The 12,536-nt window shown below is 37.5% G+C and overlaps 1 protein-coding gene across 6 annotated transcripts in view; it reads right to left on the reverse strand.

Annotated features, from left to right (window-relative positions):
• Window positions 1-12,536, reverse strand: part of IFT25 (intraflagellar transport 25) — a 35,105-nt gene that overhangs the window by 7,919 nt on the left and 14,650 nt on the right. For all 6 annotated transcript variants that reach the window (XM_059923004.1, XM_059922974.1, XM_059922993.1 and 3 more), the window contains exon 2: window positions 11,070-11,182. In XM_059923004.1, coding sequence (XP_059778987.1) covers window positions 11,070-11,167 — 98 coding nt within the window. In that variant the 5' untranslated portion in view covers window positions 11,168-11,182. The remainder of the gene's footprint in view (window positions 1-11,069; window positions 11,183-12,536) is intronic.

Here is a 12,536-nt window from a genome sequence, read left to right on the forward strand (position 1 = left end):
GTAAAATTACATATATACCTAGACACACACACACATATATAGTACTGACTACAGAAATAATCACTTCTATTTTAATTATATAAGGTTTTTCTTTCTTTTTTGGAGGTAAAATTTACCTACAGTGGAATTTCTCTTAAGTGTGCAATTCAAAGTTTTGATAAATGTATATGCTTATGTAACCAATATCACAAGGTAACCAATACCCTAATCAAGATAAAGAACATTTCCATCACTCTAGAAACTTCCCTTCTCTTCCCTCCAAACAACCTCCCTTATGCAACCACTGCTCTGATTCCTATCACCATAGACTATGCTATAGCTTGTTTTTTATTTTTTTAAAATTAATTAATTAATTTATTTATTTTTGGCTGTGTTGGGTCTTTGTTTCTGTGCGAGGGCTTTCTCTAGTTGTGGCAAGCGGGGGCCACCCTTCATTGCGGTGCGTGGGCCTCTCACAATCGCGGCCTCTCTTGTTGCGGAGCACAGGCTCCAGATGCGCAGGCTCAGTAGTTGTGGCACACTGGCTTAGTTGCTCTGCAGCATGTGGGATCTTCCTGGACCAGGGCTCAAACCCGTGTCCCCTGCATTGGCAGGAGGATTCTCAACCACTATGCCACCAGGGAAGCCCTTAATTGTGTCTTTCAATGAGTATTAGTTTTATTTTTGGTGAAGTCCAGTTTTATTACTCTTTTCTTTTATGCTTAGTAATTTTTGTACCTGCCTTCCTTCCTTCCTCCCTCCCTCCCTCTCTTTATTTTTGGCTGCGTTGGGTCTTCGTTGCTGTGCATGGTCTTTCTCTAGGTGCGGCGAGCAGGGGCTACTCTTCATTGCAGTGCGCGGGCTTCTCACTGAGGTGGCTTCTCTTGTTGTGGAGCATGGGCTCTAGGTGTGTGGGCTTCAGTAGTTGTGGCACAAGGGCTCACTAGCTGTGGCTCGTGGGCTCTAGAGGGCAGGCTCAGCAGTTGTGGCACATGGGCTTAGTTGCTCCACGGCATGTGGGATCTTCCCGGACCAGGGCTCGAACCCATGTCCCCTGCATTGGCAGGCGGATTCTTAACCACTGCACCATCAGGGAAACCCTGTGTCTTTATTAAGAAATCTTTGCTACTTCATTGTCACAAAAGTACTTTCTTAGATTTTCTTTTAGAAACTTAATTATTTTAGCTTTGAATTGAGTTCTATTATCCATATTGAATTAATTTTTGTGTTTAGTATGAGGTAGGGGTTGAGGTTTATTTTTATCCACATGTTTATTCAGTCGTTCCAGCAGCACACGTTAAAAAGACTTCCCTGGTGCCGCAGTGGTTAAGAATCTGCCTGCTAATGCAGGGGACACGGGTTTGATCCCTGGTCCAGATAGATCCCACATGCTGCAGAGCAACTAAGCCCATGCACCACAACTACTGAGCCTGCGCACCACAACTATTAAAGCCTGTGCACCCTAGAGCCCACATGCCACAACTACTGAGCCCATGTGCTGCAACTACTGAAGCCCATGCACCTAAAGTCCGTGCTCCGCAACAAGAGAAGCCACCACAATGCGAAGACCGTGCACTACAATGAAAAGTAGCCCCTGCTCACCACAGCTAGAGAAAGCCTGCGCACAGCAATAGAGACCCAATGCAGCCAAAAAAAAAAAAAACTTTCCTTTTCCTATTGAATTACCTTAGTGTCTTTTCCTAAAATTAATGGACTGTCTATGGGTGTATGTACTTCTGCCCCTCCATTTTATTCCATTGATCTGTTTCTGTATCCTTAGCCTTTTGTCAAAAAGTAATTGACTTTATATGTGTGGGTCTATTTCTGGGCTCTCTAGTCTGTTCCACTGATCTATATAGATCTATCTTTACAAAAATGCCTTGCTGTTTTGATTACTGTGTATTTATTTTAAATCTTGAAATCAGATAATTTAAGATTTCTTCTTTTCAAAATTAGTTTGACAAGATTAGTTTGCATTTCCATACACATTTCAGAATCAACTTGCTAATTTCTATGTAAAAGTTTATTGAGATTTACTGAATCTATAGGTCATTTAAGGGAGAAACTGCCACTGTAACAATATTGAGTTTTCCAATCATGAATATAGTATATCTTTTCATTAACTTAGTTCTTTAATTTCTCTCAGCAACATTTTATAGTTTTGAGTGTAAAGGTCTTGCATGTCTTATTAAATTTATTTTTAACTATTTAATGTCTTAAATGCTAATGTAATTGGAATTTTTTAAAATTTCATTTCCTAAATGTTTCCTACTAGTATATAGTAATACAATTGATTTTTGTGTATTGACCTCGCTAAATTTACTTATTAGCTCTAGCATTTTTTTGCGGATTCCTTAGGGTTGGTTATGTAGATTCACATAATCTGTGAACAAAGGCAATTTTTTTTTTAGTGGCCAATAGCTCTTGCTTTACACACACACACACACACACACACACACACACGCACACACACAGCCCTGGAGAAACTGAAACTCAAATAAATATTATGAATAGTTCAAAAGGCTACTTGGTTACAAGATATGTAAAGAGGACTCATTCCAAAACTTAGTTTTCCTTGTTGCCATCTGGAAGAGGAAGGCTCTTTAGGGAAATACCACAAGGGTGCATTTTGATCATTATCGTCATTATAATATGTCTACTAATTTTCTTTAAAAAATTTTTTTAAATTTTATACAATTTTAAAGGTTACTTTGCATTTACAGTTATTACAAAATATTGGCTGTATTCCCCATGTTGTACAATACATCCTTGAGCCTATCTTAAACCCAATAGTTTCCCCCTCTCCTCTCCCCACTGGTAAACACTAGTTTGTTCTCTAGATCTGTAAGTCTGCTTCATTTTTTGTTATATTCATTAGTTTGTTGTATCTTTTAGATTCCACAAATAAGTGATATCATACTATACTGAATAAAGATAACTTTGCTTTCTTTCCAATCTTTATGACTTCTATATCTTTTCTTGCCTTATTGCATTGTTTAAGACCTCCAGGACAATAGTGAATAGAAATGGTGAGAACAAACATCCTTGATTTGTTTCCAATACTGGGGGGAAGCATTTTTTTTTAACCGAACATAGTTGATTTACAATATTATATTAGTTTCAGATGTACAGCACAGTGATTCACTATTTTTATAGATTATACTCCATTTAAGGTTATTACAAAATAATGGTTATATTTCCCTGTGTTGTACAACAGGGGTCCCCAACCCTTGGACCACGGACCAGTACCGGTCTGCAGCCTTTTAGGAACCAGGCCGCCCAGCAGGAGGTGAGCGGTGGTCAAGCGAGTGAAGCTTCACCTGCCGCTCCCCATCGCTTGCGTTACTGCCTGAACCACCCCCTCCCCAACCCCTGGTCCGTGGAAAAATTGTCTTCCACAAAACCGGTCCCTGGTGCCAAAAAGGCTGGGGACCGCTGCTGTACAATATACCTTTGCTGCTTATCTATTTTGTATGCAGTAGTTTGTATCTCTTAATCTCATACCCCCATCTTGCCCCTCCCCACATCCCTCTCCCCACTGATAGCCACTAGTTTGTTTTCTATATCTGTGAGTCTGTTTCTGTTTTGTTATACATACTCATTTGTTCTATTGGGAAAGCATTTATTTCACTATTACGCTGAAAATTTTTAGTAGATGCCTTTATCAAACTGAGAAAATTCCCTTCTCTTTTTAATTTTTTGAGAGTTGTTATCATGAATGGATGCTGAATTTTGTCAAATGATTTTTTGGAATGATCATATGATTTTTTTTCTCCCTTGTTCTGGCAATATGGTAAATTACACTCAATCTGTATTCCTGTGATGTGGTGAATATGCCAATCTTGCATTCTTATGATAAACTCCATTAGCTGAATTCAATTTAAAAGGTTTTTTGTGTCTATGTTTACAAAGAATACTGTTCCGTAATTGTCCTTTCTTGTAATGTCTTTGTCAGGTTTTGGTATCAGGGTTACGCTGTTCTCATAAAACAATCTGGGAAATGTTTCTCCTCTATTTCTGAAAGGGTTTCTGAAAGATTGGTACTATTTTTTCTCACATAGTCAACTTTTGGCTTTGATAATTTTTTCTATTTGTCTATTTTCTATTTCATTGATTTCTGCTCTTACCTTTGTTATTTATTGTCCTCTACTTTCTTTTGGTATAATTTGTTCTTTGTTATCTAGCTTCCTAAGGGAGAAATTTAATTACTGGTTTTAAAACATTCTTTTTTTTTTTTTTTGGCTGTGTTGTGTCTTCGTTGCTGCATGCGGGCTTTCTCTAGTTGCGGCAAGCAGGGTCTACTCTTCATTGTGGTGCGTGGGCTTCTCATTGCAGTGGCTTCTCTTGTTGCACTGCGTGGGCTCTAGACGCATGGGCTTCAGTAGTTGCAGCACGTGGGCTCAGTAGTTGTGGTGCACGGTCTCTAGGGCACACAGGCTTCAGTAGTTGCGGTGCGTGGGCTCAGTAGTGCAGTAGTGGTGGCATGCAGGCTCAGTAGCTCTGCAGCATGTGGGATCTTCCTGGACCAGGGATTGAACCCATGTCCCCTGCATTGGCAGGTGGATTCTTAACCACTGTGCCACCAGGGAAGTCAGAATATTTATGTATTTATTTATTTATTTGGCTGTGTCAGGTCTTTGTTGCGGCATGCAGGACCGTTAGTTGTGGCATGCGGGATCTTTTAGTTGTGGCATGCGGGATCTTTAGTTGCAGCATGCAGGATCTTCTTTTTTTTTTTTTTTTTTTAAATTTATTTATTTTTTATATTTTTTATTTTTGGCTGTGTTGGGTCTTTGTTTCTGTGCGAGGGCTTTCTCTAGTTGCGGCAAGCGGGGGCCACTCTTCATCACGGTGCGCAGGCCTCTCGCTATCATGGCCCCTCTTGTTGCGGAGCACAGGCTCCAGACGCGCAGGCTCAGTAGTTGTGGCTCATGGGCCTAGTTGCTCCGTGGCATGTGGGATCTTCCCAGACCAGGGCTCGAACCCGTGTCCCCTGCATTGGCAGGCAGATTCTCAACCACTGTGCCACCAGGGAAGCCCAGCATGCAGGATCTTTAGTTGCGGCATGCGGGATCTTTAGTTGCGGCATGCAGGATCTTAGTTGCGGCATATGGGATTTTTAGTTGTGGCATGTGAACTCTTAGTTGCAGTATGTGGGATCTAGTTCCCTGACGAGGGATCGAACCCAGGCCCCCTGCACTGGGAGGGTGGAGTCTTAGCCACTGGACCACCAGGGAAGTTCCCATCTGTCAGTTTTTGCTTTATGTATTTTTAATATCAATTATGAGGTCAATGTACATTTAGATTGTTATTTCTTCCTGAAGAATTGATATTTTAACATTATAAAATGTCCCCTTTATATATGGAAATACTCCTTATCTTATATTTTACTTTGTCTGATATGACTATAGCCACAGCCACTTTCCCATGCTTACTATTGATAGGGTGCATCTTTTTCATCCTTTTATTTTCAACATATTCATGACTTTATATTTAAAGTACATCTCTTGCAGACACCATATACTTGGGTCTTTCATTTTTACCCAGTATAACCCTCTCTGCCATTTAATTGAAGTGTTTAGAATACTGGCATTTAATATAATTATTGATACGGTTGGGTTTAAGTCTTGCTATTCATTTTTTATTTGTCCCTCCCATCTATTTTTTCTTGTACCATTTCTCCTTTCCTACCTACTTTTTTTTAAAAAAATTTATTTATTTATTTTGGCTGTGCCGGCTCTTAGTTGCAGCACGTGGGCTTATAGTTGCAACATGCAGACTTCTTAGGTGCGGCATGCAGAATTTTTTGTTGTGGCATGTGAACTCTTGGTTGCAGCACACATGCGGGATCTAGTTCCCCAACCAGGGATCGAACCCATGCCCACTGCATTGGGAGCATGGGGTCTTACCCACTGGACCACCAGGTAATTCCCTCCTTTCCTATCTATTTTTGAGTGAATCAAAAAAAGTTTTAATGCTGCTTAATTCCTTTATGAGTTATTTAACTATACCTCTTATTTTTAGTGTCTGCTCTCAAGGTTATCAAACCTCATGACAGTCAATTTGCACTGAACTCCACTTTTGTGCCACTGTTTTAATATATTTTATACACACATATATAATGAATCCCACAATACAAAATGTTTTTTCCCATTAAGTGGTTAGTTGCCTTTCAAAAATATTAAAAGAAAAGATAGTCTTTTATATTTACTGAAATATTTACCATTTCCAATGCACTTACTTTCTTCCTGAATGTTTGAATTTCCATCTAGTATTTTTATCATTTCAACCTGCAGAACTTTCTTTAGCATTTCCTGTGATGCAAGTCTGTTTGTGGTAAGTGAAAAGTCTTTCTTATATCCTATATTTTTTAGTGATATTTTAACTAGACACAGAATTCTGGGTTGACAGTTTTCTTATTTGTTTGTTTCTCTTTTTCCCCCAGCATTTTAAAGATACGGTTCCATTGTCACCTGAATTCCACTGCTTGTGATGCAAAGTTGGCTGTCACTGGTACCACTGTACTCCTGTATGTAATGTATTTTTTTGCTCCAGTTGTTTAAAATTTTTCTCTATCTTTGTTTTTCAGCGGTTTGGCTATGATGTGGTCTCTTATTCATCCTGCTGGGGGTCTGCTGAGTTCCTAGGATCTGTAAGCTGGTATTCTTTAATAAAACTGGGGAAAATTCAGCCAAAAAGTAGAAACAATTCTGATATCTATCAACTGATGAATGGGTAAATAAAATTTTCCATATACATACAATGGAATTATTTGGCAATAAAAATGAATGAAGCACTGATACATGCTACAACATGGATGAGCCTTGAAAACATGTAAGTGAAAGAAGGCAGTCCAAAGACAACATATATATTATTCCATTGATATGAAATGTCTGGATAAGCAAATCTATAGGGACAGAAAGTAGATCTGTGGTTGTCTAGGGCTCATGGGGATAGGGGATGACAATGAAAGTGTGTGAGGTTTCTTTTTGGGGTGCTGAAATGGATTGTGCAGATGGCTGTATAACTCTGAATATGCTGGAAGCCACTGAATTGTATATCTTAAATGGTTGAATTTTATGGTATGAGAATAATATGTCAATAAAGGTGTTACAAAAAAAAGAAAAAAACAGAATCCAGGTCTCTAACTCACAATTCTTGATTTTTTTTATACTATGCTTACTATTTCATAATTTCTTTTTATTTATATTTATATGGTTTAAAATTTTATTTATTTAAATAAATTAAACAATTTTTACTTGCCCTATGTTTTTTCTTGGGTGCTTTTAATGAACATGATCAATGCAATGACATAAAGATATGTAGAGATGCACTTGGATTTTAAAATAACATATAACTGAATTCCTGTAATTAAGTAATATGAAGTCATCAAAATAGTAGTTTCCTTTAAAACAAGGCCTTATAGCCATTGACTGTTCAACATCTATCATCTCATGTGATAATAAAAAAAGTCATGTAATTTTTTCACAACTCTGAGGTAGTCAGGGAAGGTGGTATTATTCCCATTTTTCAGATCAGGAAACTGAGGCTCAAAGAATAACACATATATTCTTAGCCCAAAGTAACACACATAGTTCACTTACCCAGGAATTTTAACTGTGAATCTCTCATTCTTTTACATTATGCCAAAGGAACCAATTCTTTCTCTCTTCTACTTTTTCTAACTCATTATTTTTCTTGTGTAGAATTTTTCTCCTTTTTCATTGACATGTTAAACACCAGGGGTCAAAAGTAGAGTCAAGAGGAAGTAGAGGGCTTCCCTGGTGGCGCAGTGGCTGAGAGTCTGCCTGCTAATGCAGGGGACACGGGTTCGAGCCCTGGTCTGGGAAGATCCCACATACCGCGGAGCAACTGGGCCCGTGAGCCACAGCTACTGAGCCTACGCATCTGGAGCCTGTGCTCCGCAAAAAGAGAGGCCACGACAGTGAGAGGCCCGCGCACCGCGATGAAGAGTGGCCCCCGCTTGCCGCAACTGGAGAAAGCCCTCGCACAGAAACGAAGACCCAACACAGCCATAAATAAATAAATAAATAATTAAAAAAAAAAAAAAAAAAAAGAGGAAGTAGAAATATAATCACTTTTTAAAACTCTATTTCTGAGGAAATTGAGAATTGGGAGCACTATCCATTAGGGGCAAATTTATAGCACTGTTTTCTCCAAATAATTCTATTGTTACTTCCATTTAGATAAATCAACTTATGAGCAGAGAATAAATTTTACTATCTACTATATAAAATCTAATTGTATTTGTTGGAAATGCATATGAATTAAAAGTCTCTGACGTGCTCTGTTCAGTTATCGGGTCAGTAACTACTTTACTCCATATAGTTTTCTGTATTAAGGGTCTTTGTCTAATCTAAAAAATATTATGTACTTATTCATTAGTATGGACTGATAAAGTCTAAAATATTATGTTACATATAACAACCAATTTTAATGATCTATAAACATATTCCCTTGAAAGAAAGGTCACCAAAAGGGTGTAAGGTAAATTGATCTTGCCTTGAAAATTTGATTTATCTCCAATCAAAGACAAGGAGTATTTTTGGAAAGATCTCTATTTCTGGCAAATGATTTAAGGTAAATCTCTATAGGTCTGTGATCCTCATAGCAGTTCCTACATTTATATCTCTACTCTAAGGCAGAGTGAGATAAATATCTATTACCTGAATTTCAGAAAATAAAAAACTAAGAAGGATTAAGAAGCACATATATTAAGTTTTTTATTCAAACCTTAAGTTTTAGAAACTGGGAGTTAGAAGACATGAGTGTTAGTTTTGATTCTGATACTTGCTTATCTGTATGATTTTGAGTAAGTCATTTTACCTCTGATCATTTTTTTCGCCGCCTTTATAATGAGGTTGAAAATACTTTTTTTTTTGGCCTCTTACTCCCCAAGCTTACTGTGAGGGTCTAATGACATAACATCTATAAAACTATAAAGCCCTATGCAAATATATATTAACAGATGCATATATGTAAGTATGTGTGTATGTATATGTGTATACGTGTGAGTGTATGTATGACTAATCTTTGATGGTCTAATTCACAAGCTACTCCACAAATATTTTAAGACACTGTGGAGTCAAAGATGAAGTCATAGTCTCTGACTTCTAGAAATTTCCAGTTGAGAGGGGAGACATACATTAAAAATAAACAATTATATAATAAAGGAATAAATAAGATAATAGAGGTATATATCAAATTCTACTGGAGCCCACCAAAAAGGGAAACTATCCTACCTGAGGGAAAGGGACAGATGTCAGTCAGAGAGGAGGTAACAACTGGGTTTAAAGGAACAGGTCCAATTACTAGAATTTTATACAGATACATGGACCTCACAATAGAACACAACGAGCCACGAGATCTATGTTATAACTGGCTCTGCCTTCAGTAGTTAAAACAAGTACCTGACCTCTTTAGACCTCTCTTACCACAAGTTTAAATGAAAGGTTTCGATAAGATGAACTCATAAGTCCTTCCAGCTCTAAAATTATATGATCCCATGAGTCAAACTTAGATCACTGTACAAATACCAAGAAAGAGAACTCAAGAGGGTAATAAAATTGCCAGAACTATTAAAAAAGGAGTTTTTCTTGGATGGACTTGGAGGGTATTTGCTAATGAATTAAGTCAGACAGAGAAAGACAAATACTGTATACCACTTATATGCAGAATCTAAAAAATAAAACAAACAAGTGAATGTAACAAAAAAGAAAGAGACTTACAGATAAAGGGAACAAACTAGTGGGGAGAGGGAAGTGGGGAGGGGCAAGATAGGGCTGGGGGACTAAGAGGTACAGACTACTATGAATAAAATAATTAAGCTACAAGGATATACTGTACAACACAGGAATTATAGCCAATATTTTATAATAACTATAAACGGAGTATAACCTTTAAAAATTGTGTATTGCTACACTGTACACCTGAAACTTACATAATATTATAAAGCAACTATACTTCAATTTTTTAAAAAATTTTTTGGCTGTGGCATGCGGGAACTTACTTCCCCAACCGGGGATTGAACCCGCACCCCCTGTAATGGAAGTGTAGAGTCTTAACAACTAAACCACCAGGGAAGTCCCATATACCTCAATTTTTTAAAAAAGGAAGTTCTTCCATTAACTACTTTTTTCCTGGAATTTAGAAGTCTGAGAATGATATCTATCTCTACCTAGAATAAGCTCTAGCACAGTGAAGAGCAGTAACTGGAATGATATCAAGAAGCTGAGAACCAAACAATGCAGGTGGGTAGCAAGAAGTGAAGCATTCAGTTCAGCAAAGATGTTGCTTAGACCAGAAAGAAAATAGGCGGTAGATAGTAAGTCACACTATTTATATTCCTATTTACCAAGAAAAACTTGGAATAAAACCATAACCAGATATTAAAATGTATACTTCCATAAAATGAGGTAGCTGTTGTTTGAAGTTTTGCCTTGTTAGATCACATCTTTAAAAACTATTTTTATAAAAAGTTCAGTTTAGGAATTATAAAGAAAAGGATCAGGGACTTCCCTGGTGGCACAGTGGTTAAGAATCCGCCTGCCAATGCAGAGGACATGGGCTCAAGCCCTGGTCCGGGAAGATCCCACATGCCGCGGAGCAACTAAGCCCGTGCACCACAACTACTGAGCCTGTGCTCTAGAGCCCACAACCACAACTACTGAACCCGCGTGCCACAACTACTGAAGCCCACACACCTAGAGCCCATTCTCCGCAATGAGAGAAGCCACCGCAATGAGAAGCCCATGCACCGCAACTAAGAGTAGCCCCCGCTCGTCACAACTAGAGAAAGCCTGCGCGCAGCAATGAAGACCCAACACGGCCAAAAATAAATAAATTAAATAAAGAAATTAAAAAAAAAAAAAGGATCAAGACCCTAAATATACACAACTGAATTAGCTCCAGGGATGGTACTAAAGTGGGTAGTCAGGTAATTTAGTTCACCAGACATTTATTAAACTATGTTTAACAGTGCTAGTTGTTGTAAAACACATAATCTCAGTACTCAGGGGGTTCACTGACCTAATATTAAGACTTTAAGGAAGAAAGAACGTAACTCTTACCCATCAATTATATTTTCAGGTGGGTGTTTTTCATCACTTGATGTAGCTAAAATCACTTCAGTCCCTTCAGAGCTCAAACAAACATCAATGTTTCTCATCTTAAAGTGTTTAACCTGCAAGGAAAACAAAACAAAACAATAACAACAAAAGCAACCTTTTTATTCTCTGAATTTTATCTGAGCCAAGGAAGAGAGAGAAAGCCTGTTGCCTAGCACAAAGCTTACCAACCAAGTTATTCAACAAGTGGGAGGGACTCTTAACATGTTTATTTACTTATGTAAACTTCTGACCTCTCCCAGGGATAATCTGTGAGATATGAGTATTTACACTACTCTACTCCACAAAAGAAGTTCCTGACACCAACATAATTTTTCTGTTTCTAAAATTAAAAACCCTCAATAATTATATGGAAACAGTTAATACGCTAGAGTGACACGACTTAGTAGGTAAGTTTTTAAAAAGTGTTTATATAGTTATAATTCAGAAATTTTAAAAAATGAAGAGTATAAAAACAGACACTTTATAACTATTTATCCATACACTTATCAACTGAAATGGCAAGCAATATTATTTAAATCTTAAATAATACTTTACAATCGGTATTTTTTTTTTTGAGCAGAAATGTGAAATGAAAGAAGACAACTTTTCACTTATTTTTAAATTCTAAATCAGTCACTTGGTTCTTGAACTTAAACACATTTCTGTTGGAGAGTAATATTTTAAGTCTGATAAAAAGCATACTGAAAAGATATTGTTGAGCTCTACTATGAACCCTGGAGGGTAAGACACAAGGAAGACCAAAGAAGATTACATCAGAACCCACCCTTCTCCTTGATCTACTGGTGATAAGGCACAAACCAATATATAGACGTAAAGTGATGGGGAAAGCTGTATCTATAAAGAATTAAAAGATGAAGAGTGTTTGGAAAAGGAAGAAAGGCTTCCAATACACCTCATACCCTAGCCCCAGTCTAACTTTAAAAAAAAAAAACTATTTCAAGTAAACAAACAACAAGGTAGAGCGAATATTACACTTATTAAACAGCTATGTACTGACTTCCCAGATTTGATGTTAACACTTTTCCATATGTACTTTTTTTTTTTTTAAGAAATAAGTAGCCCCTTACTGTCCTTATTCTCTTCCTTGCCCAGTGGTAACAGCTATTCTGAAATTGGTGAATATCCTTCCTATATTTTTATTTATTTATTTATTTATTTATTTATTGGCCAAGTCACGCAGCATGCAGGATCTTAGTTCCCCACCCAGGGATCGAACCCGCCCACTGCAGCGGAAGTGCAGAGTCTTAACCACTGGACTGCCAGGGAAGTCCCTGACTATATTTTTATACTTTTACCATATATGTATCAATATGTACTTTTCTTTTAAAACTTAGATGTTTTCACAGTATATATACCCCTTGCTACTTGCTTTTTTCATTCAATATTGTGTTTTCAAGATTTTATTAT

Source organism: Balaenoptera ricei, chromosome 1 (genome assembly GCF_028023285.1).
Source record: "Balaenoptera ricei isolate mBalRic1 chromosome 1, mBalRic1.hap2, whole genome shotgun sequence".
Classification (NCBI taxonomy): domain Eukaryota; kingdom Metazoa; phylum Chordata; class Mammalia; order Artiodactyla; family Balaenopteridae; genus Balaenoptera; species Balaenoptera ricei.